This window comes from Motacilla alba, chromosome 6, assembly GCF_015832195.1.
Source record: "Motacilla alba alba isolate MOTALB_02 chromosome 6, Motacilla_alba_V1.0_pri, whole genome shotgun sequence".
Classification (NCBI taxonomy): domain Eukaryota; kingdom Metazoa; phylum Chordata; class Aves; order Passeriformes; family Motacillidae; genus Motacilla; species Motacilla alba.
In genome coordinates, this window is record NC_052021.1 from 30,967,443 (window position 1) to 30,993,477 (window position 26,035).

Consider the following 26,035-nt stretch of genomic DNA (forward strand, 5'->3'; position numbering starts at 1 on the left):
AGCAACCTACAGATGAAAAATGAACAACCAGATGCATGGACATACAGACAGAATGACTGAGTGCATTCAATGAAAAAAAAAAAAAAACACCAAAAAAACAGAACAAATTGTGCAGAAATCAGCAGAAAACCTTTTATTGGCAATGATTACCCAGCATGCCAGTTGATGAAAAGCGTGATGTGTGGATAAAGAGAATTTAACTGCATGCAACACATGCAAGAGGAAAATTAAGGTGAATGAACACAGAACGTTTAATTGAACAGCCATGTGCACAACTGGGACCTGAAAAGATCACTGAATTTGCAGGCACACATTGTACTAATGGGATGGATAGACAGCTTTATGTAATCGATTTCTTCCTTTTCATCTAATGTCTGATGTCATTTTAACATTTTTGTCAGACTGACAAAATCTCTCCACAAACAAGATAGGAGCTTACAAGTCCTGGAGTGTTATTTATCTAAAAATCAATGTGCATGGGAAAGAAATGCTTGTAAATCCAGGTTGTATCCAGTGAAGCAATTCCAGGTAGGCCAGATAGGCAGTAATTAAAAATGGAAAAGAAATCAGTAGGGTTCATTTAATTAGCTGGTTTTTGTAACTTTGAGTAGCTTTATGTATTTGCCAGCCCAAGGAAGATTTCACAATGTGTCAGTCTTTATACTGGCTACGAGGAGTCAGCATTTCATTGTCTGGTATTTGTGTGGACAGGGAGGTCTGAGTCTATTTTGGTGACTGAATTTAGAATTTGTATTATTGCCATGGGGTCATGAGAGAGAATGCCAGCTTTCGAATTCATGTATTATTCTTAAATTGCAGTTAGCTATAATTGGTTATAATTGCTATAATTGGGTAAATATCTTTGTTTGGAGAATATATCTTAGTTTATTTCAGGGAACACGTTCAGCCTGGAAGCCACCAGGGTTTTTTCATGAACATGGAAGGCTGATTCTGCTTGACCACATGTCAAGAGCATGTTTAATTAAGGTGACAGGAATACGGAGCCTGTTTTCCATATGAGAGCTTACATTTCTGAAAGCATGTAGGGTTCATGAGCTGCAGCTTAAAAATTGTTGCCATGCCCTGGGACCTCTAAAGAGTCTCAGAGGAGGGCAGAAGAATATGAGCAAGAAATTTCCTCTGATGTTGCCACATCACCAGCCAGGTGGCTGGAAGGAGGGGGGAAATAAAGGGGCAAATTCTCTTTTCACTTTATATCCTGGTAATGGCACAAATATAAACTGGTTCTACAAAATTTTATGAGCTGGGTTTTGTCCATGTCATTTTCCAGTTGCTGTCTGAAATGAATTTTGGCTTAAAATATGAATCCAGATCATCTTTCCAAGTTGGTGATACCAAGTTTTGGATACAGAGCTCTAAATCAAAGGAATAAAGACAATTGCAATCTCACTGAATCTTTGATCCAGATTTCACCTGTATAATTGAGGAAAGGCCACCAGCAGCAAACAGAAGCATTGCAAAAGTGGTATGGGTTGATGTTAAAATAGATAATAAATGAGTCTTGATTTATTGCCAAAACCAGGACAACTTCATGGCTGCATCTGAAGTGTTTATGTTCATAGGTTGCTTATCAGAACAGTAAATAGCAAATCAGCATCACAGGCTTGCTTCAAATATTGTTCAGTAAAATGGGCTGTTTATCTTAAAAGGAAAAATGAAACCCTAGACAGGGAGATGTCCCATATGCTGCTGTGATTGTAGTAATGGAGTCCTTGTACAAGCAAATACGGGTAAATAATAGTAACACAACACAATTTATTTAGAAACACCAAAAAATCCTCTGTGAATTTAATGCCAGATTCTTGACCCTGTTTGCTTTCTTAGAGGAAGTGATTAATTCTTCATGATATAACTCCCTTTAGGCTCTTACTCTGCTCAAAACATTTGCAAGCAAATTGCAGTTGCCAGTTTTGGCTTCAGCTTTATTTAGTGACTATTTTTAAATGTGTTATTTCTGAATTGGCCAGAACTATTGAAGCTGTGTTTTTCAGCTAAGGAATTAGATTAGAGGATGTTGCATGAAACTGGTTTTGATACCTTTCCAGTGAAGCAAAAATAGTGGCTTGGTGAGAGGTTAATTCAAACTCCTTGGGGCTTGTGCTGCTGAGTGTTGGTGGTCAGGGGGAGATGGAACCCATGGTGGCCACCAGAACCCACAGAGACATCCTGAAACTGATGTGTCTGCTGTGACAAAAAATGAATAATCCCCTGCTAGTCTGGTTTATATTAACTTATAGTTGGATTTACAGAACTCTGGGGGTAAAGGTGCCTCTGGAAATTGTGCAGTTCCAGCCACAACACAGCAGGGTCAGGGTGAGAAGGTTCCAGAGGATGATTCCCAGCGGAGTTTTGATTTAATGTGGAGATTCCACAACCTGTCTCACAGGGAAGCTGGTCCAGTGCCCGACCACTCAGTGAAAATGTTGTTTGTTATATTTAAATGCAATTTCCTGGGCTTCAGTTGGTGCCAGTTCACCTTGTACTGGCTGCCACCCAGCAGGGCTGGGATGTTCTGCCCCCAGTCCAGGAATTTGAATTTCCCTGTGTTGGACTTCAGGAGATTCCTGCTGGATATTGATCCCTGAGAGAATGATCCCATCAACTGACTGGAAGCCAAACTTGCTAAAAATTAACCATTTTAACATAGTGGCTGCAGAGATGGCTTACAATATCAATTGGATTGGATGGATTTATGGAAATAGAATCAATTAAAAATTAATATATCCTGTACAAAATTGCTCTATCAGCAGCAAAATAAATAAAACACTCATGATTTTTATTTTTCTATCTGCAATTTAGTTACTTAAATTAGTTTGAAAAGTTGACTTCTGGCTAAATTGTGTCCTTTTTTAATAAAGACCTTTATTGAGTCTAGAGATTCCTTTTTGCAAGGAAAAAACCAGAGCTTTGAAGAAATGATTTTGTGGTAGCATCTCAATTTTATTTACAGAATGAATGTTAACTCAGAGCTGTGCAAGAGCTTTCATTTCTCGTGTGGGTGTTTTTGTTTTTCTTCTTTTTATTATATTGCTGAAAGAGGTTTGTAGAGATTACTGTTGAATATCGCTGAAGAAACCAGAGAATTCAATCAGAAATCTGAAGTGAAGAATGCAGTCTGAGGCTGTGGGGACAGTAGCAGTGCCTTGTGTTGTCATATGCTTTTTAATTACCTCCTTGATGAACGAAGGTGTCTTGATGTGTTTGAGAAAGTAATAGCCCTTTAGAAGTCAAGAAGAAAATTATTTCCTTTGCCTTTGGAGCTGTAGTTTACATTTTCAGACAGAATGGAAATATGGAAAAAGCTGAAGTTAAAAAAGTGAGCTGCAAGTGTAAGTAAATCTGTGATCTTAGCTGCAATAAACCAGTTTTCCCAGCAGCTGCTGCTGGTTCTGGGTTGTTCTGTTGCTGTTTCTTGGTTAGTCTATCTGTTCAGTTTGCTTTCATCATGCAGGAAAGGAGCTTAAAAACCTTTCAGTCTAATTCTTCCTTTCTTTTTGCCTAACTTTAGGCAGATTTTGTAAGCTTAGGTTAGGGTATTGGTTTCACAGGCTGCGGAAGGCTTTGTTGTGCTGCTGGAGATTTCAGCTGTATCTAAAGTAAAGACCATTGCTCTTCTGCCTGACCTTTTCTGCTCTAAGTTCTCTGAGTCACACCAGAGATCTCAAGATCAATTTCCATCTGTGAACTGTGGTGACAGCTCTTCTCTGGAGGGAAATGGGTCAGAAAGCACAGGTTTGGTTTGAGATTGGAAGGCTGTGAACTCAGGGGAGGCTGGCACATCACTTTCTGACCATCTTTAAGGAAGAAATCTCACTACAGGGCTGGCAAATATTGAGATTCCTTGAAACTGCCATTGCAGCACATAAATCAGAATATGCAGGAGAGTGTTCTACCTGTATTAGAGCTACTTGCAAGTAAACCCAAATATTCTGTGTCCATGAGGACTTTAAAACTCCCCACTGAGCACTCACCTTTTCCACCCTAAAAGAATTAGTTGTGATCAGTCTCCAAATCCTTCTTGCACGCTCAAATCCCCTTTGAGCAGCAGAAGGGATAGACCTGGCTCACACAAGATCATGTTCTTCTAATGCAGACTGAATTCTAATGAATTCAGAATAATTTCATTAAAATCAGGAGTACCAACTACAAATCTGCTATAAGCAAAAGAAAAAAACCTCAATAAAACCCTTGAAATTGAATGATAAACTTAAAATGCCAGGCAGCTTCCTTTAGAGGTGGCTGACTGATTTATCAAACAGCAGAAATCTCAGTCATAACATTTTCTAAAAACATTAATTTAGGTCTCTTGAAAGCAAGGGGATATTAAAAGGCTCTTGAGATAAAAGCTACGAGATAAATGCAGGAAATCAAGTATACTATTTATGCCAGAAAGAAATAAAAAAGCACCTGCAATAGCCTCATTTGGATTTTGCTAATGCTGTCAGTTCCACATACAAAACTCGAGTTATTGCAGGTAATTTGTTTCCCCTTCCTTCTGCAGAAGACTGAGCAAATAATGACATCAGTGTTTCCTCAAACAAAACCTACATGACAATTTTTTATGCAAAATATTTTCAAAAGTAATATTGCTTTGTTGAAAACTAATGATTTGTCTGGTGGGGTTTTTTTGAGGTTTTTTTGAGACTTTCAATTTTCCTTTGTTTCAACCTGAATTAAGAAAATGGATTTGGAAGTCTCTCCGTCTGGTTCCTACATTTTTTGTTAGCAGCTGGGAGCTTTTGGAGAGTGATTGTGTTGAGGGTTTCTAACCATGTTGGAAGGCAATGCAAGTTGGATTTGTGGATGAAATAGCATGGGAAGTATTTATTAAAAAATCACTCGCAGGGGAGGTGGGGGGAAAGGAAGAAATCTCTGGGTGATTTTACTGAGGGAATTAATCAGAAAACAGAAATCAGAACGACTGACCCAATGTTTAGGCTATCAGAGCATTTCCACAGACACTTGGGTCTAAATATGATTTAGTATGACTGCTGAGTTGTACTAAGTCTATTTAAAAATATTTAAATATCACTAAATATTTAAAACATTACTTGCTTAGTCATGCAAGAAGTTCTCTACCATATGATAAGCTATTTTAATGAACCTGTCTTTGCTGATCCCTTCACCCTGGGATCCAGTGACAGGACACGGGGGAATGATTCAAAGCTGTGGCAAGGGAGGTTCAGACTCAACATCAGAATAATCTCTTTACCATGGGGGTGGTCCAGCACTGGAAGAGGCTTCCCGGGGAGCTGGGCAGTGTTTCCCAAGCCTGTCACTGTTTAAGAGGCATTTGGACACTGCTCTTAAAATTTTGCTTTAGCTTTTGGTACTTTTAAAAATTATACAATAATTTTAAAATAATTAACTAATATTAATTCATTTAAAAATTAACATTAAATTTATTTAAAATTTAATAGAATTTTTTTTGCTTTTTCAGCCCTGCAGTGGTCAGGCAGTAGGCATAAATGATATTTGTTGGTCCCTTCCAACTGAAATATTCTTCCCTTTTCTGTTCTATTCTCCACGTTCCCTGCTCTGTCTGCCTTCTTTACTTGCTTGAAATCAGTGAATTTGTGTGGATGAACACAGGAAGATCCTGTCTAAACAAATCGAATGACTAGTTGGTGTAAATATCAAAAAAGTTAATAGGCAATGTTTAAAAGATATTTATGCTGTCGAACAGTAGGATTTGATCTCACTTTGTGGTATAGTTTATGGCAAGGAGGCTGGAACCTCAATGCAAAACATCACTGCATGCAGAAATGCCTCTTGCAGCTGGACTGGGGATAGGTAGCAGCTAAATATGAGGAGCAGGAGAATAATTTGGATGTGAATATCCATGGGTCGGACCTTAATCCTGCGTGTTGTTCCATGGTATTCCTTGGAAATGGGAATTTGCCTCTAACAGCTGTAGTCCTGATAGCTGGCTCAGTGCTGCTTTGGCTTGGATATGTCCCATTCCCCCCAGCTGGGCTCTGCTGATTTGGGCTGAAAGCACTCTCAGGATTACTCCTAAATTAGGCTTCTATCTAGTCCCCCTCCTCAGTTTTGAGAGACAAAGAGATAAATCTCTTGTTTTTTTGTTTCTCTTAGCCAGTTATAAATTCTGTGACAGCAGCCTGGGTGTGGATTCTCTTCTTAGCCAGGTAAAGACTCTGCAACAACTCTCAGAACATCCCAGCCCTTTGCTGGTGACTGGCTGCCTGTTAATATTTTATTGTCTCTATCTCTTCACAATTGACTGCTCCACTCAGTGTTTGCCACTGTATTCATCAGAGATATTAAAGATGATGGTATCATTCATGCTCTAGACTTGCCTGGTGAAGCACTAATAAAATTAACACAGCATTTGTGGGGTTTCTTGCTGTGCCACTGCAAAGAAAACGGTGACTGGGAAATATGATGTCATTAGAATGAAAGGACACGTGGCTCCCCCTCCCCTTTTCCACTAAATAATTAAAATTAGTCAGCTGTAAGAACAAAAATATTTTTACACGTTAAAAGACACCCATTTGTTTGAAAAATTAAAGTGATTTATGTGCTTCAGAATGAAGAAATTATTGAATTTCAATAGAAATGTTTGCTATCCTGTGATAATTTTATATAAAATATTACCTCAGTACTTGTAATTATAGTTGGGTATCTAAATTTGAACTGTTAATTATCTTTAGCTAGCAATTTCATGGAGGATAATCATTTCCTTCACTTGAAAATGAACATTTTAAGTAACAAATGAGTTACAAGCCACAGGTTTTTGGCAGTAATTGCTGCTACTCCCCTATTTTCAAGATAAATCTCTTAATTAACAGCTGTATGGCACTGTCTCACTGAAATATTTCAGCCTTTCATAAAAGAATCCAGGGAAATATGAAAAGGATTTCTTAGATATGCAAGCAAAAAAAAAAAAAAAAAAGTCCTGTGGGGTTTATTGGCTTCTTAATTCAAACTCTGAGTACACTCAGGAATGGTTATGTTTAATGTTTCTACCTCTTCTCTGACATAATTACCTGTGAATACTCAACAACAAGCACTGTTGGAATTCATGAGGGGCTTGGGAAATGAGCTCCTTAATGTTCAGTTTTCCAGCCTTAATTATAAATCAACTCTTTTGAGCCTGTTTGAGGTTCAGATTATGTGTGTGCCACAAAAAGATATTCCTTTTTTCTGAATAACAAAAAAAAAGTGAGTTTTTAATACAGGAATCCTGGAGGTGCAGAACAGTGTTTCCTCACTGGGATTTATCCTACATGGCCAACTGAATGTATTTCATTATTATTATTTATTTGTTATTATATATAATATAATTAATAATATTGTTATTAATTTTTTTTTATTTACTCTGAATTTATTTTACACGAAGGATGTAGGGGCACTGTGGGTTTTGGGTTGGAAGGGACCTTAAAGATCATCCAGTTCCACCCCCTGCCATGGACAGGGACACCTCCCGCTGGACCAGGTTGCCCTTGAGCCTTCTCTTCTTCATGCTGAACAACTCAGTTATTCAGCACTTTGAAAAAGTATATTTTATCCCTTTTCTTTGTATGTTTAAAGGTATTAATCCCAAATCTACCATGTACTTCATAACAGAGAGCAATTCTAGTTTTGCTCTCTTCAGCTAGCAGACTTCATTGTAGACTGAATTGGGAGTCAAGATACCCAGTTTTCCAGTCCCTGATTTTCCCAAGAGTTATTTAAAAGTCTCTCTCAAGAGAGTTTGTGGCAGGTTTGGAGCCCAGTGAATTCAGTGACAGTACAATCCTGCTGTGCAGCCGCCTCCTCCTTGGTGTCCTGGCCCTTTGAAAGTGAGGGTGAAAAAGGGTCAAAGTCATTTGCCTTCCCCCTCTCCAAACTCTACTTCTCTCCATAAAAGTCAAATTAAAAGTCCCTTTTGCAGGTGGTGGATAGATCAGGCTGCATTGCTTTGCAGTGTTGCAGGAATAAATAACATTCCCCTGTTCCTGCTGCGTGTCACACCATGAAAAGAGAAGCAGTGATTTTCTGTATAACCCTTCCTGCTCAGGCTGGGCACAGTCCTGGGGTTTCCACCGTTCCTTTTTGAAGTATTTAAGGAGGTTATTTGCAGTATTAAAACTGATATATTCCAGTAAACTCCTTGGCACTGCTGACCATGAGTCTGACAGAAACATTCTGATCCTCCACTGTAAAAAATTTCTATCCATGGAGAAACTCTTCAGCCTGTCTTCCAGCTGTATTTTACATGCTAATCTTGGGCCAATTTCCTTCAAACAATTTTTAAATTGTTTGCACAATTTTAAATTATGTGCACATCCCTGAATGAGTGATGCATGACAAGAGGTTGAGCAGGATGTGATCCTTATCCAGGATGTTACTGATAATGTAATCACAGAAAAACTGATCCGTTGGTTGGAATTCGCTATCTCCCAGTGTTGACCTGGAAAAGAAAAAATTGCTCTTGGTAGGAATTATTTGTTGTTAAATATCTCATAAATGCCCCCATGGCCATAATTTGTATTAGAGCTGGAGAGGCAGTGATCTAAGGCTTGTGCCTAGGCTGTGCTAAAAAAGAGAAATTATTAAAAGTAACTCCAGGATCTGAGCTGGTTTAACTTCTCTTTACTATGTTCTCAGAGAAGGGGGATTCTTTTCAAGGTTTCTACCCACAGAAATGGAAAAGTAGGCTGTGGAGCAGGTTGCTTTTAGGACTTTTGTAAAAGGTGTCATGAACTGAACTAATCAAAACTTAGTTCTCAATTTTTGGTGGCAATGAGATGCATCCTGAGGCCACCTTAGGAATTTCAGGTGAGATGAGGTATCTGGAAAGGTACATAAAAAAACATGTCACCCAAAAAACCCAAAAAAGTTCATAAGAATTCACTGTGACAGTGGTGCAAAAACAATCTAATGACTAATGCCCTTGCTTTTCAGATAATATAAGTCTATTTTTGTTCTAACATGTCTGTGTCTCCAACATCTCTTTTTTGTTTCCCAAGTCCCTGCATACATTTGTATTTTGTGATGTGCTTTTCATGTTACTTCTGCTGAACTGTCTTCCTCTGTGAAAAGAAATTAATAAAGCTAAGCCAAAGGGAAGGTGATTGACTGTCCCACTTGGAAAAAAGAATTTAAAAATATTTTGTGATAATAAGCTCATAACATTCTTTGGGAATTGTACTTCTATAAAATGCTCTTTGAATTGAATTTCAGCATTAAAATTTATGCACTCATTTGGTATCATACTTTTTCCTTCAAGAAAGATAAATATTTCAGTCTTTGAACAGTGTGAAACTGAAAACATTCAGCAGTAGCCCTAGCTGCTGGAATTCCTCAGTAGGCTGCCAAGCAATTCCAGTGATGAATAGTCTGTGTTTGCACTTGGGAAATGCACAGTAATCACTGCAAAAATAAACCATTGCAGACAAAGGGATGGATCATTTTATCTGATCCTTATGAAGGCCATTCAGATAGTTGTTTTGTAATTTGATGTCATTGAAGTAAGTTGAGGGGTTTTCTTTAGTTCAAAAACTGCTTAATGTAAAAAAAGTCATTTATTGTGTGCTTAGCAAAGCATCCATTAAAACTTGAGAGGCTGAAGATCCTCCTGGGGTAGTTTAAATTTCAGAAAAACACTCACAAAAGTAATTACATTTTTAAATGAATAATTTATTTGGGGTGCTTTAGATCAGATTCTTGTTTACAGTTTCTCACCTTATGCCTTTCAGCTTGGTAATTGGTTTGGTCTCTACAGGTTTTTCAGCTCACCTAAATTCCCTGTCTGGAGGGAATCAGGTGTCAGATGCTGTCATCCTCCTTATTCCTTCTAAACTCATTTTTTAAAAAGAACATCATAGAAACAAACTGAAAAATTGAGGCTATCGTATTTTTATTTATTCAAATAATGATAATGCATTTTAAAGCATTTTAACAAGCCGTGACAGAACCTGTGGCTTGTCTCCCGAGAGTTTTTCCTGAGTTCAGCAACTTGTGGCATCAGCATTTTGATTTGACTTAGCTACACCAATTGGTAAAAATATCTCATTTCCTCATTCCTTTCTCCTCTTACATTTAAAATCATTTTTTTGTGTCTAGAATTTGTATCAACATATTTCTTGTGTTAATGTTGCTTTAAATTAAATCAGACTGATTTTCTTCTGTTCATTTACACCAATGTCTCCAAAAAGGGCTGGTTGGCATTTTATATTGCTTTTTCCTTCTTTGTATGAAAAGAGGTTGATTTATTTTCTGGAAGAAGGCAGCTTAGAAGTGGTTTTGTATTGCTCTGCTGAATCTTTGGGATCTGTCTTTATAATTTTTACTAGGAGAGTAGGCAGGGTGTGACCCTTCAGGGCATGTGTGTATTTGCATTTCCTTCGTGCTGCAGTGATGTATTGACTCCAGCTGGTGGGGGAAAAAGTGCTCAAATAACTTCTACTGATGGACCAATTCCTCAGTGTAAATATCACCTTTAGGCCCAGGATTCTTGAAGAGTGAATTGTTTTTCTTTATGTTCTTGACTGACTTCTTCAAAACAGAGCCATCAGGCAAAGCTGCCGGCACGGGGTGCACAGCAATTGAGCTGTCTTGAGTTCTGCAGTTACTTTTATAATGGAAATCCCACATCCCAGAGCATTTGGCTGTAAATTCCATGGGTTTTGCTGCTGACTCTGCATGCACTGGGACTGTTGGGTCAAGCAGCTCTTTCTGGATTTGCACACTCCAGGGTAAGGGAAGTCAACCTGAAATTCTGCAGTGTAAGGCTTCTCTGCACAACGGTAGTCCCACAGACTCAATATTAGTTTTATATATTAATATATCATTAGAGTATTATGTATTTCTTTTCCCTCTTATATTAGGTGTGGGTTCCCTAGAGGAGTGTTTGTGACTCTCTTCTTTCTGCCTTTTAGTTAGAGGAGCACATCCACCACCTAAGGCAAGATCAGCCTTTGTGTTTGTTACAAATACAGATCCTGCTGAACTTCCATGTTCTTCCATGAGCACCTTATTCTGGAAAGGTGGCAGACCCTGAAAAGAACTCCACAAATTTGGGGGAAATAGTCTTTTTAAAATATCACCAGCTTCTCTCTGAAGTCCTTTTAGCTAAATCTGCTGCTGCTGTGCACCATGCTGACGATTGCTGGTAAAATTGCCTGGTAAATGGTAGTAATCCTAAATATGGGTCTGTGTGAACTGAATACCTACTTTATAGTTTGGGCAATATTCCTTTAAGTCCTCTAAATTGCTGGGCACTGTAGATTGCCTGAAAATGAAACCACAAAGCAATTGATTTTTCTGCCTGGGAATGCTGCCTTCAGATTTCAGTTCACCTAAAAAATAATGACCGGAGGTGAAAAATAGAAAAATGAAGACAAACATATTTTTGGAGTGGGAAAGTTTTTGCTTCAGGATTGCATTTGATGTTGCATATCCGAGACAGATTTCATTTTGATCACTCCATTTACTCATCTGGAAGATGAAATGATGCAAACATTGCATGTTTGCATTCCAGTGATGTGAACAAGTCCTTTCCCTGTCCAGTGTCTCTCTGGAAGGGGTAAAAGCTGCAACAGGAAAGAAGTTCAGTGCAGAAACTTGGTGCCTGAGTTCTCTTGTCACTGCCGCTTGTGCATGTTCTGTAGAAACTGGGTGATGGAACCTAAAAATCTCATTTAAATGTAATTCAATTACAGTGCAAACTGTCTGAATCCTTTCCTGCTTTGAACCTCGACGTTTTAGAATAGGTCTAAAATCAGGAAAGATGTGCTGAAGGTTGAAGCACGAAAAAGCTTTTGTGACTCCAGTTAAAAATTTGCTTAAATGTTTAATTTAGTATCTGATGTTCCTTTCCCCCAGAGGAAAAAGGTAAATTGCTGAAGGAAGAACAAATTTAAATTTCTATGGGAAAAGTGAATGTCTAGAGGCAACACAGTGTTTGCAGACATGTCAGATTATGTGATAGCTGAGTGTATATATTAGAAAAAAATGAGATTACTTCTGAGTGTTCCTTTGGCTGATTGCTTACATTGCTCCATAGGTAACACACTGATGTGGAGAATACATGTATGTCATGGATCTTGTTGGAGAATGGCTTTTCTCATTCTCTTCCCCAAAAATGTGATTTTTTTAAAGTTTGCAAGATCATGGCTGCTTTAATTAAAAACAAAGAAACAAACAAACCAACTAAACCAAACCAGCACTAATTGCAGTTCACTGTAGTGATGTGCTTTGCTTTATCAGTTGCATTTTCAGGCCTTGGCTTCACCACCTTCTACCTGGCTGGAAAGCTGCACTGCTTCACGGAGAGCGGCCGAGGGAAGAGCTGGAGGCTCTGTGCAGCAATCCTGCCCCTCTACTGTGCCATGATGATCGCCCTGTCACGGATGTGTGACTACAAACACCACTGGCAAGGTCAGACATGGACATGCCCTTTTGTCCTACTCTTTTTTCCTTTGTTGGCCACGTATTTCTGTTGTAATGCGACACAGAATGAACGACACTCGCGCTTTGAGATGTGTCACCCTGATTTTCTAAGACTTTGCTAAGCCTTCTGATGTTTGCATTCTTGTAACAAACTTTCTCACACACAGTTCTGTAAACAACTTATGTTTTGCATTCTTTCATGGAGGAGGAGAGAACTGATGGACTCTTAGTCTGTCCAGTGTCATTGGAGAGGTGGCACTGTCACCCTCCAATCCATTGTCACTTTTGGAAAACTGTAAATGTTGGAGTCAGAAAATAAAGGTCCCTCTTTTTGTTCACCTGGAGAGCAGCAGTGTCCGTGTCGTCTTTTCGTGTCGTATTACAACAGAGATGTTTAAGGTAAAAAAGGGGTAGGTAGTTTATTTCTGAACTCTGATATTTATAAGTGATTATGGATTGGAAGATGAAAATGCTACTTTTTTAACTACACTGGTCAAACTAACAGTTTATCAATTCTCTTTTCTTCTAGAAAGGAATTTAAAACAATTATTATTTATATGAAAACTGCGTGAGAAACTCTATTACAAAAATATAAACATCAGGAGGTTTAGAAGAGGTTTAGAAGAACACAGTGACATATTTCTTTGATTTTTTTCTGTTTCAGTACATGGTGTGAGTTAAAACACCATGGTGTGCTATAGATTTTCCTTGCTGCTGGATTAATGCTGGGGCTTTCTGGCAAGGTTGGATTAGCTAGCACTGACCTTCAGAGCTTCAGGCCTCTGCCACAGCATCCTCTCCTCCCTCACAGCAGGCACTTCTGGAGTGCAACACCCATCAGGTCGCTGCATCTGTCACTCTTGTCTCAGAGTCCTTCAAAATTCTGTAAATAATGGGGAAGGTTGTGCTATTTATCAATTACACACTCGTGTGACAATTCAGAAAACCCTGCCATCAATTATTTCTTTTTCCATTTCTTCGCCTTCTTTATGGCCACCTCTGTGGCTTCCTTGCTTTTACTCATTCTTCTGCTAGGTAAACCAGCCTGTAATTGCTTTCCCCCTATTTTTCCCTGTATTCCTATAAGAAATACCATGCATGTTATTTCTGATGCTGTTATCTAGGTCACCTTGGCTTTCTGTGGTATTGCTAGGACTGTACTGCTGGCCTTGCAAATTGAACTCCCCTCAAGGTCCTGAGTGTTTCTTTCAATTACCTGAAATTTCAGTTCCACACTGGTTCCATGCTGTTTCCTGTTTTCCAGCGCTGTGGAGGGTTGACCCTGGCTGGACACCAGGTCTGTCACTCTTCTCCTCAGCTGGAAGGATGAGCGAAAATGCAGTGAAAGGTTCCTGAGTTGAGATAAGCTGAAGGAGAGATCACTCAGCAGCTGCTGTCACGGTGCCTGAAGCAGCTCCTGGCCCTACTTCCTCACTGACCTGGGTGTCAGCAGGGCTGTTTCTCTCACATATTCTCACTCCTCTCTCCAGCTGCTATTTCAGTTGTCCAGATTTTTTTTTCCATTTTTTTACATCTGTTATTCCAGAGGTGCTCCCATATCCCTGCTGTGCCCAGCCTTCACCAGTGACAGACCCATCCTGGAGCTGCTTGGTGCTGGCTCTGTTGCACATGGAGAAGATTCTCACAGAAGCCACCCCTACAGCTCCCTCTGCCACCAAAACCTGGCCCAAAATCCCAGCACAAAGACAGCATTCTGTTGGTTCCTCATATAATTTCAATTCATTGCTGCATTGCTCTGTCCCCCTGAGCACCCTCTCATCTCTCCCAGCAGCAGAACCAATCTCAGCCACGTTTTCCCTCACCCTGCTGTGCTCCTGCAGCTGTCTAATCACCAGCCATTAGCCTTGACATCTTCTCTGAGAAGCCTCCTGGATTCCAGCAGGGCCTTGTCTTGTTTCAGGACCCATTTCTCCTTCTCTCAGTGACGCTGGGGCTGGAGAGAGCCTCCAGCACAAACCTGCTGAGCCAGAGGTGCTGCCTCTCCAGGCTGGCAGGAGGCACACAAAACACTGGGCACTTGGCCTGAGCTCCCTGTTAAAGAGAAAAGGAGGAGTGGGAAGAAATGTGGAGAGTACAGATCTGCTCTCGAGTTTGGAACAGGTGTTTGCAGTGTGAACTGTCCCTTGCCAGAATTATTGATGGGCTGAAAGGTGAAGCAGGTGATGGTGGTGTGCTTTGTACACAGTGGAGGAACACTGAGCCCAGGGGCTGGGACTCAGCTCATCACAGCTGCTCCTATTCTGCCTTTGAATTTTAAGGAGATGGAGCTGCAAACTTACGGGAATAAATTACACGGGACTCCATTTTCTTCATGCTGGAAAAGGCCCATTCTTTATTCACATATTCCATTTTTATGCAGTTTTACAGACTTTGTGTGGGACTCTGGTTAGGAGCTTTCTTGCCAGTCACCTTTATTGGTTAGTAACAAGTTGTTATTCTGCATTGATTGGTCACTCAAACCCTCAGTGTCTACATGTAGGAAAGTTGGTTGTGAAAGATAGTTTTCATTTTTCTAACTGTGTAAAAAGAGTTTATGCAGGTGCAAGTTATTTTTTCCCCAGGACTAGCTTGTTATGTTGACAAATTGCTCCCAACAGGATTGCTTTCACACGGGAACTTGCAAAATGCTGGCTTTGACAAGCCCAGCCACTGATTCTAGGAGAGCAGGCCTGATTTTATAAAGCTTTGCTTGAGGATTTTTCTACCTTACTGCAACACCAACCCATCTCTTCCCAAGAGCAGTGCTGGCAGACATTATCCTGCAGGTGACCTCTGCTTTCCCCTGAAAGAGCTGTGCCCCCAAGGGGGACACTGGCTCACTCTGGGCACAGCCCAGAACCTCAGGCCTTGGCTTTTCTGCTCAGCAGAGGCAGCTAATTGTAGTAAATCATGTATGGTGGCTTGGTGATGGAGCCTTTATTATGCTGTGGGAAGTGAAGAAGGACCATTAGTTTTGAGTCCAAGACTTAGCACAGAGCAGGTGAAAGATGGAGTGTGCCTCTATTAAAAATCCATTGAATGTGCTTACAACATCAATGTCATGAGAACTTTATGAGCTCCATTCAATTTGGCTGGAGAGAGTGATATTCAAGGCCTTAGTATTGGTATTAGTGAATATTAGGATATTTTCCTGTGAATCCTGAATTCTTGAAAATATCAGTTCCATATCTATATTTATATTATTTATATTTATATTTATCCTTATATTTCTATTTCTATTTATATTTAATATATATTATAGATATATAATATGTTATATATCATATAACAGATGATATATTATATATAATTTATATATTATAGATATATATTCCCTGTATAGGCTTCTAAATGTGAAAATGTTAATTTTCTCATGGGAAAAAGGGAGAATTTTGTGTGGAAGAAGGTAAAGTTAAATACTGAGAATGAAAGAATATTCATTTTCTTTATGGACGAAGGGGAAAAAAGGAGAGTTACTTCTACCATGAAATCAAACAAAAGACAGAACCTTTTTTTTCAAAAACAGGAGTTAAAAAAGCTGCCTGTGTTTTTGCTTATTCACCCCAGTCAAGCAAGGTCAGTAAGACAGACACCTTTGGCATAAATCACGTAGTGAATTTGTATCATTGTGGTGCCCAAGCTGAGGTCCAGAGTTGCAAAATTTGTGTAAAGGTTTTGAAAGAAATTACCTGGGCAAGTTTTCAGCAAGCCTTAAAATCCCAGGGAACTTAAAGAGGACTGGCAAAAATCTGGTGTTTCTCCATGATTAAAAATAGTAATTTAAATAGTCATAGGCTTGACCTGAGTGTTAAGCAAAATACAAAAGCAGCTGGAACACTACTCAGTTAAAGGAGGATAATCTGAGAATTGCACCCAACACAGGTTTATAGAAGATTAATCTTGTCACAATAACTAAGTTTTTTACAAGTTGATTGATGCTGTACCATGAAAATTCTTGCCCTCAGTACCTTTAATGCCATTATAGTTTGGTAGAGCCAGGCTGATGAAATCAGTCAGCTTCCAGTGGGGGTAGGATAAGTTACTGTCTGCACACAATCACCTTTTAAATTCCTGTTTGAGCCCGTTTCATTAATTTGTGATAGATTAATCATGTCCTTTTGTGTGAAGGAAGAGAACATAGGATTAGAAGGCATCTCCTGGGTCATTCCAGGTAGTCCTGTTCCTCAAATGTGACTTACAGTCACATTTCTTCAATTTATCCACCTCACTATCAAATTTTTCAGGTTTTCTTGCCCCAGCCATTCCTGATAAAAGGCACCTCACTCCTCTGATGATTACAAACCATCTATTATGCATTGAAAATTGAACCACATTGTTCTAATAAAAATAACAATGCCAAACCAGGGTAATTAATCTGTATTTAAGGACTTTAGACAAAAACAATTTGTATTGATTTACCCTTCTACGCCAGTAAACTCAATGATTCACCATTTTTATTACACTTTGGGTTTTTTTAATAAAAATAATGGAAACACAGATACACACAGATGATGTGGTGCTGAATCAGTCTTGTTAAAATAAAATGTGTTGTCAGATCATATTTTAACCAGTGCCTTTGCCTCACTTCATTATTCTTCATGTTAAATCTGAGGCTTTCACAGAGTGTGTATGTCCAGTGAAATTTTTCTCTTGTTGCTTGTAAATGAAGCACAAGATGAGGTGAGTATTTTAGTGAGGTGAGTATTTTGTGGTTATTTTAATAACCAGAAACAGAAGGAATCCTCTACAGAAAATTTTAAATTGCCTAAGTGTGAGAGCTGCAAATATCTCAGCCTTACTTACCTTACTTTACTTTCTGATAGGAGTATGGGATAGTAAAAAACATCAAAGAAAGATAGTCAAGAGGTGTTAAATCAGTTAACAGGCATGCTTAGTCTGACCTTTCAGATGCTTTTGGTAAGAATTCATCCAGCTTGAGGCTGTTCTTGGCAGTCTGCTTTTTTAAATGGGTGAAGATCCACGGGTCGCCCACCCACAAGTGGTCAGCTGTGATCTGGAACATCAGGAATGTCTGATGCCCCGTGGAGGCCATTCTATTCCCAGTGTTCATCTGCCAAAACTGAGCCAACCATCTACAGTTTGGGTGTTCAAAATATTACACAAGTCCCCAAGGATGGATTTTATGTGTCCAGTGTGATTGTGGTATTTGGTTCTAAATTCTTTAGGAAAATTCAAAATTCACATTTTCTGTGTTAAACACTTTTACATCAACCAAAAGTCTTTTATTTGCAGTTTTCACTCCTGGCTGCCCTTCCCCTTGTAACATGCTTCTGGTTTTGTTGCTTTTTTCCTGCAGATGCTTTCGTTGGAGGGGTCATTGGCCTCATTTTTGCTTATATTTGCTACAGACAGCACTACCCTCCTTTGGGCAATACAGCCTGTCACAAATCTTATGTTAGCCTGCTGGATCAGAACTCAGTGAAGAAAGAAGAGAGACCCACAGCAGACAATGCTACTGGGCTGCCTCTGGAGGGAATAACTGAAGGTCCCGTATGACTTTGAGGAATGTGCAGAATGAACTTTTAGCCTTCTCACATTTCCTCCAAACTGGTCTCTTAACAGTGGTTCTTAGTGTGCATTTTTCTTTTGTTTCTTTCCTTTTTATAAAGGGAATTTAAATATTTTGTTTTTAATGCCGTGATACCATCATACTTTTAAAGTTAAATTTTCAGTTCATACTGACTTGCTGAATTATCTGTTTTCAGTCTACTGCAAGCAGGTAGAACTAGTCAAGGGAAAGGGGAAGAACATTATTAAAAAGAATCTTGTGTGGAGAATGGTTAAGAGACTAATTTTGAGATGTGGTTGAGCATATACTAGATCTGGAAACAGATTTTCTGAAGTATTGAGTATCTTCTACAAACTTCTGGTCATCTTCAGCACTCATTTATTTCGATGGGTGGCGAGTACACAGAGCACTTTTCATCAGGTGTTCAACATCTGTAATTTGATAATTTAGGGCATCATCCTTATGTTTATCTTGCTGCCTTCTGACATTAACAAAAATCTCCACATGCTGGTGAAACTTTGTATTAATTGTCAAGTTTTGCCAAGGTCGTTCTGAGCTACTAATGACTAAGAGGGCAAAAGGTGTGGCTGGTGAAGGGCTTGTGAGAGCCCAGCCTTGTGCATTAGTAGTTCCACAGGATGATTCTCACATTCAAGAAACTCCATGCTGTTAAAATTGCCAACCAACAACACACAGGATGGATTAGAAACTTGGTGTTGCACCATCAGCAATTTTTGAGAACTCTTGCAGTGTTTGCCATCAAAACAAATTCGAAAGGAAAGAACACCCATTGCATTTAACAAGCTGAAGTCTTTCAAACAGATGTTTAAAGCCCCCTAGAACTGGGAGGATAAAGAAACACAAAGTTTTCTGTGGATCTCGTTGTGCCATGTTCATTCTTGTGTAGTGACTCACTGCAGCATGGCTGACCTGAGGAAATGCAAAGATTCTCATTCGTGACTTTGGGCGCACAACCATGAATGCTTGTGGTGGTTTCCAGCACTGTAACATATCCACAGGAAGGCTGGAGACAGTTTTCCACCAACCCCATCCCACATTTTCAGCTCACCATGCTCTTGGGCGTGGTGCTTGCCAAGGTTGGCTTGGTGCCTGAATTGGAACTCACCTGAATCAAACCACTGTCGGTGTGGAGAAGATTGACAAGAGCGTGACCTAAGTTAATTTATTATCAGTAGGATTCTGTTTGTTACATATGCACTATGCAGTATGCATCACATTCCTGTGAGATGATGTACCTTTGGATGGCAGAATGTCAGATTCCAGGTTTTTTCTCCTTAGGTATCCTGTGAAAAATGCAGGCAAAATATTCCAGACCACAGCCTGGCAGTTGAACATTTCTTGGAGCAATCAAGATGATGTTGATCAACGACCACAATTACGGTGCTTCAGACTGGAGGAGACTGCTGCCATGATTATAATTTCTGTGTTCCTGTTGGAATATGCATCAGCCTCGTAGACATTTTGTGATTCAAACAGCTCAGTGTCTTTATGTAAGGCTTGTCATTTACTTTCCTCAAAGCTAAGCTTTGTAGATTTTATTTTTTTTTAAAGAGCTGCTTCCTGATTGGCAACACTTGAATTTTTATAAAAAGCAAGTAAATTAGGGTCCCCTTAAAAATAAAGCTAATAACTGTGTACAAGAGGATGCAACCTTGCTGTGTATAAATTTATGGAATATTTGGAAAAGGCTATAAATAGGAAGTGACATTAAGGAACAGAAGGTAACAGGAGTGAACCCGGGAGGTTCTGTAGAAATCAGGCCTTGCAAAGCTGGTGCAGTTTAACTGAGCCAGAGGGAGGATGTTTCACTTACAGAATTCTGAGCTCTACCCGAGCTCTACCCCAGAGACAGTTGAATTAGCTGTGGTTTTCCTGGTGAATATACAGTAATTCACAATACCAGCATCAGCAAAGCAAAACTACTTGGCATTTACGCTGGATTTGAAAGAGCACTCCTCTGGTGTGGTTGAGATCTTATTCTAGAAATCCACAGAGTTCAATGGAGGTTTAATCTTCCTACAAAGTTTTAAACCATCCTACAGAATTCTGTAACAAATATAGTTTTCTATTACTTCATGTGGGAGGATTACTGAGAGCCTCAGAGCCAGGGTAAGACTTAGCTTTTCTTTCAGCAGGAACCCTAGTCTTCCAGGTTATATGCAAATGTTAAAAAAAGAATAAATCTTCAATCAAAATTAGAAGTTTAATACTGATGCATAGAGCATTTTGCATGTTTTTATATAGATCTGGCTTATTCTCAAAATGGAGTGGGGCCTTTTAATAGTGCTGTACACATTCTCAGTATTTGAATGGCTTTGGATACAGGCAGGCTGTCTTTGGGATGAGGAAAAGCTCTTCCAGCCCTCAAGTGAGTAGTGGCTGCTAAAGGATTGGAACATGAGCTGTAATACAGCACAAAAACTGAAATTGCAGGAGTAATTGGTGACCTCAGAAAAGCAGTAAAGAATAACACATTTTAATGGGAATAATTAAATGGAGAGTCATAAAGGAGACAATGTAAAAGGTCTGATTAAAGTGTAATTAAAATTATGAAAGACTTAATGGAATGAAACTTGTGGAGGGATCTGCAGGTGCCGCAATCAGCAGTGCAAAGTCAGCGTAGGGAAGGCATTTTTGTGGATCAATGTATTTTAATCTCATGCTTTCTCAATGTGAAGGAAATGTAATGTTGTAATGCACCAATAAAACAACACATGAATGTGGGTTTGTACATCTGTGTGCTATCATTTTCTTTGAGAAGAATGTAATTTAGCAAGTTATTCTTGCTAATAAACCATGTAGAGCATCACACAAAAAGGAAGCCCTAAAGAAACAGTGTTATTAAAAGTCATTACTGATGCTATTAAAATGGAACAGCTTCCCTCCTTTAACCAAAATAATGCTCTTCAGCTTTCCTCCAGGCAAAGGTACAGTGTGAGACTGCAAGGCTGCAATTCTGCAATCATTACCCAGCTAAACCCAACAGGTCCCTTCCCTTGGTCCCATTCCATATCCCAAATAACACTGCACGTGCCATATTGAATAACAAACGAGGTTAGAACAGGAGGACAATATCAAATCAAACACAGCAGGGGTATCCTGAAACCATGAGAGTGGCCACCAGCAGAATGTCCCCAGAGGGACTGCAGATCTCAGGCTCTGGGTTAGGAATAGAGCATTTGTGCTGATTCATTCAGACTTTGTTACTGTTTCTAATTTGACCCTCTATTTTTTTTCCCTGTGCATAGAACAAATTATTTCCATTTAATGTGAAAAGAGAACCTCATTTTCCTTCTTTCTATCCATGGCAAAAAGACTTGGCTGTGGATTGGGAGGGGAAAAAAACCCAAACCTATTAAAAAGCCAAATTTTTGTTTTGTGGTACTAAAATTCTAGTGACCTTGGGAGAACTGCTCTAGATCACTGAGCAGATCACATCCTGGAGGTGAAATAAAGCCTTCACATGGGTTTTTTTTCTTAAAGTTGCTAAACAAGGCCATGTTGTTGGACAGTTGAAATCAAATTTCTTATTACTCTTACTCATCTTTACAAAATAAATAGTCTCACCTGCCATCCCAGAGTACACTCCATACTCATCTGATAAGCAGACTGCCTACATTGCTGTCCTAAGAGGCTAAAAGTAAATTAGAAGTTTCCACTGGGATGCACCCAATTTAATTCAGTTCATTATACAGAGAACTCCTGTTCTACAGGTGTGCAAATTACTCCCTGCTCGGGAGCTTGCTCTGAGCTGAGAAAAAGCATTATCATTTTGCCATTAAATTAAAATTTGCTCAATATATATAAAATTAAAATGACAAGACTGGGTAGGTAACTCCAAATGCACTGAATTAACTGAGATCCTTTTTGCAGATGCTACAGGATTTTTGCTGAAACTTGCAGAAATTAAAAAAAAAAACCAAAAAAAACCCCCACCAAAACCAAAAAAAAAACAGCATTCAAACTGGTCCAAACTTTGGGCCTTGTCTGAACCCAGATAACTATAACAAAAACATCTGAGCTGCAATAGATGTATGCTGAAGTTACAGAAGTGAAGATCTGCCCATTATTATTTTCTGGGAAAAAACCCAAAAAACAAAAAACTAAAACCCACAACTTTCTAGAGGGAAAAGCAAGAGGCATCTGGGATAACCCCCATTTCATAATCTGAGTAGTAAGGTATGAAGTAGAAAATCCTCTCTCAGTGCTTTGGCTGAGTGAAAACAACAGAGAGATGCATTCAGCCTGTTCAGGAGGACTGCACAAAGTCAAGCATGAAACACAATTGAAGCAGCTCCAGAAACCTTAAACCTTTGGACTGAGTCTCTTTGTTAGTTTGCCAAAAAAGCTCTTAATTTCACTGGCAGATTTGCAGCAGCCATGCATTATTCTACTAGATTTTAATGTGGTCTGAAACAAGTTTATTTCTAGGAGTAGATGGGGCTGGGCACAAGGACACACTGGTTTTTATAACAGTGATTATCTATGGCTTGCTTTTATTCAGCCTCTTGTTCACAGATGTAATTTTGCTTTTTCATTTCAACTCACAGCACTGTGCTCTCTGAGCTCCTTTGGGTCCCTGGTTCTTTCCATCTGCAGAGCAGCTTCTCTCCTGGTGATGAGAGGGGGAAGAGAATTGCTGGTGACATGTACACACCTTCTGGATGGTGTCTGTCTCCTTCCCTTTTCATCTTAATTCGATTTCCAAGTCTAATTAATGCTATATATAAGCAACATTCACCCACAAGACAGAATGAAGCTCCAAAAAGGACCAGGTGTCATTGCAGAGTTGCCCAACTGGATCCAGACAAGCTCCAGCCAGAGAACTCAGGTTGCCACTGTCCAAACACAGAATTTCTCACTTTTTAAGCCAAAGGGCATTTAAAGAATTTTAAGGCTTTTACAGTTCTTAGTGTTGCAGTGAGAAAGGGCAGTCAGTAAAGGGAAGTTTTCAAAAGCCCTTTCACTCCTGGGTTCAAGTGCACTCTCCCCCTGATTCACAGCTGGAGCCAAAGCAGATTTCTGTTTTCCCATTTCTCAGGTTATAGGCTGAGCACACCCACACCTGATCTGGGAGGGACTGGTGAGTGCCCTGTCACACGTCTGGAGACAACAACTCAAAACATCCTAGCTAGCATCACTCAGTGACCTTCTGACACATTCAGATTAAGAGAGACGAGCTGCTAATTAAGACCCAAGCCCATCACATAATTGATCTAAGCCAGGGAAAGTTTGATTTATTAGTGCCAACAGGCTTGCCCAGTGCCCCATGCTGGACACACTGAGGAAGGCTGAAGGCTACCAAGAGGCAGATTATTGTCAAAAATCTCCTTGAGATTTTTATTAATTGTTTTTGTGTGTGTCAGGTTATTGGGAGAAAGGAGTCCCCACTCTATTGGGGGTGATATTTACAAAGCATTTATTGCTACTCAACAGACTGTTGAAAAATATCTCCTTTACCAGGCAGGCTGAACACACAATTCTGTCGTGTTAGTCTGTATTCTGTGCACATCACCCCTTATCAGCATTACAGAGCATTTGTGTGTACAAAAACCCATTTCATCTTCATTCCCAGCCCAACAGGTTGAAGCCACAATGAAAGTTTCAGATGTGGGCTCCTGCTGAAGCCAATATAACACAGTAAAAAAGGAAGGGGAAAAGAACATTACAGCAATGTCACAATGTCACTCTAATCTAAGAGGTGTAAACTTGTCTAGGAAGTGAATGTGATGGGATTCATATCTGCAGCATTGTTCAACAGAGATAAAGCAGCTTAAACATCCTCTATCACTGAGTGTGGAAAAGACTGGAGCTGGCTTCCTCAAACAAATCATTGCACAGGGTAAAGGGAGAGAGATGATATTTCTGAGGCTCGTTTGGGAAACAGGAATTCCATTTCATAAAGGTTGGGAAATATTTTTAATTTCTTGTGTTACCAAAACTCATAATTTTAAGAATATGCTAATGGAAAAAAACATAATCTCTTGTTACATATCAATATATGAAGACTTTTGCCAGCCTGTGGGAGAATGATTTCCACCCTTGCTCTTTTGAGGCTTCCAACCTTCTGATGTCAAGAAATGCCCAGAGTTACAGGGTTATTCTTGAGTGGGTGAATTGCTCCTTCCCTAATTCCATCCTGGTCTGAATAACCTCCCTTGGAATTTCAGTGCAACGCCTCTGCTTCTGTGAATTATCCTGAGGGGGAAATAATTTCATTTCGATTTTTGACCTGTTTATTTTCATCATCAGCTGAAGTCTCCTCACTTTAAACACTGAAAGAAAACTCCTGTGCTACTGACCCCAAAAAGGGGAAGCACAGCTGATCTAAGTTTTCAGTTCAGGCTAATGGGGGAACGAGGATTATCACACAAAAACCCAGCTCCTGCAGCAGCATTTTGGGTAAGGGCTGGCAGGGGAGGCACAGAGAGCTCGTGGAGGGTGCAGGAAGAGCTGTCACAGGAACTCCTTATCAGTAAGTGGGTTTACATTTTCCATGAAGTGATGAAAGCAGCCTCTGCTGTATTTGGGATTTCCCAAAGTAAATGGCAATAAATCAGTTGTGAGTGCATTCCAGCTGGGAATTTGTGAAGTTTAAGGACTGCCAGGTTTAATGTGGAGAAACTGTGGAGCAGCTTCTGTGCTATGGCTAAAAGGGGGAGCAGAAATATTGACCTTGTTTCTGGATGGCCCTTACTTTGTCAGAGGTTTCTGTAACAGGGGGAAGCAGAATTATCAAATAAGAAACTTTTTCAGCTTTTCTTTTTTTTCCTTCAAATCAGTGTTTTTGTTCTCCTATCTGCTATGAAAAAGGGCTGGCTTTTAACTCGAAGTGTACTGGCTTATAACCAATCAATATTATTAATCTCTTGCATCCTTACTTTTATCAAGGATTATACTGAAGAAGCCAACTGGGTTTTTGAACACATATTTATTTTATACTTTCAGTGTTTAATACTTACATTTCTCAGGAGTTATAAAGAGCTGTTGTGCAAATAAATACATGTTTAGCCATAATGCTGTCCTTGCAGAAATAAAGAGGAAAAGTTACACTTCTTCTACTGCCATCTTTCTGTAACACTCCAGTGGTGAGAGCATGGGTAAATGAGTTTGATGGCACTGGTAACGGCCATGCAATAAGAAGCATTTACAAAGCAGTAAATGCAGCTATGAAGGGAGGTGCTTACAATGTAAATCATAGCAGGAGTGCCTCGTTAGGCTGTGATAATGCACTAAATACCCAGAGTCAGAGCAATAATTAATATTGCTGTTCAGAATTTTGCATGATCTGCAGCCCCCTCCAAACCTGGGGAGGTAAATCCTACACGAAGGGCTGAGTTTGCTCTCCTCTGCTCCGTCTTTGCTGATATTCACCCAGGTACATCAGCATCATGAAGAATTTGTTTAAACACCAGAACTAACAGGTGCAATAGGATCTGAAACCATCCCCTGACTTGAATTTCAATAGCTTTGATGAGAGAGACTGGGACAAAAATACATTTTGTTGTCAGCTGAAGTAGACTAAAAGCTTTTCTGTCACTTCCCTGTCCTGATAAATTTCCACTTAGTTTCAAAGTGAGACAAGAGGTGCAATTGACTCTCTGGGTTTGTTAAAGGAATAAAGGTTAGGTCTAAAGGGGGCAGCTAATCACACAGTGCTCAGGGAAGCAGAGAGAGATTCACAGGCACTTCTCTCTTCTCTCCCTGCCCCCAGTGTAGCATCACAACTCATATTTTATGGTCCAGTGATGTGCTCTCAGGAAACACACCGTGCTTTTCCTCAGGCTAAATCGTGTGTTTCTGGTTTGGGTCATTTCTAAACCCTTGCATTAGTGCCCCCAGCAACTTCTGTGAGCTAGGGCTATGACAGAGGAAAGAAGTCTAAAAGCTGAGTTTTTAGGTGTGAGGTTTGAAAACGTTCTCTCAGTATCTGTAGTGTGCAGTGATTGCTCTCTGTTATTAAACAGTGATCCCCCAAGGTGATTATTGGAGAGAGGGAGGTTCTCCTGCAAGCTCTCACTGTTTCAGTTAAATGATGGGTTTGCAGGGCACACAGCTGAGCAG

General features: G+C 39.6%; 1 protein-coding gene across 1 annotated transcript in view; it reads left to right on the forward strand.

Annotated features, from left to right (window-relative positions):
• Positions 1-20,702, forward strand: part of PLPP4 (phospholipid phosphatase 4) — a 47,175-nt gene extending 26,473 nt beyond the window's left edge. The window contains exons 6-8 of the mRNA XM_038141042.1: positions 12,238-12,408; positions 17,738-17,926; positions 19,250-20,702. Coding sequence (XP_037996970.1) covers positions 12,238-12,408; positions 17,738-17,926; positions 19,250-19,260 — 371 coding nt within the window. The 3' untranslated portion in view covers positions 19,261-20,702. The remainder of the gene's footprint in view (positions 1-12,237; positions 12,409-17,737; positions 17,927-19,249) is intronic.
• The last annotated feature ends 5,333 nt before the right edge of the window (positions 20,703-26,035 follow it).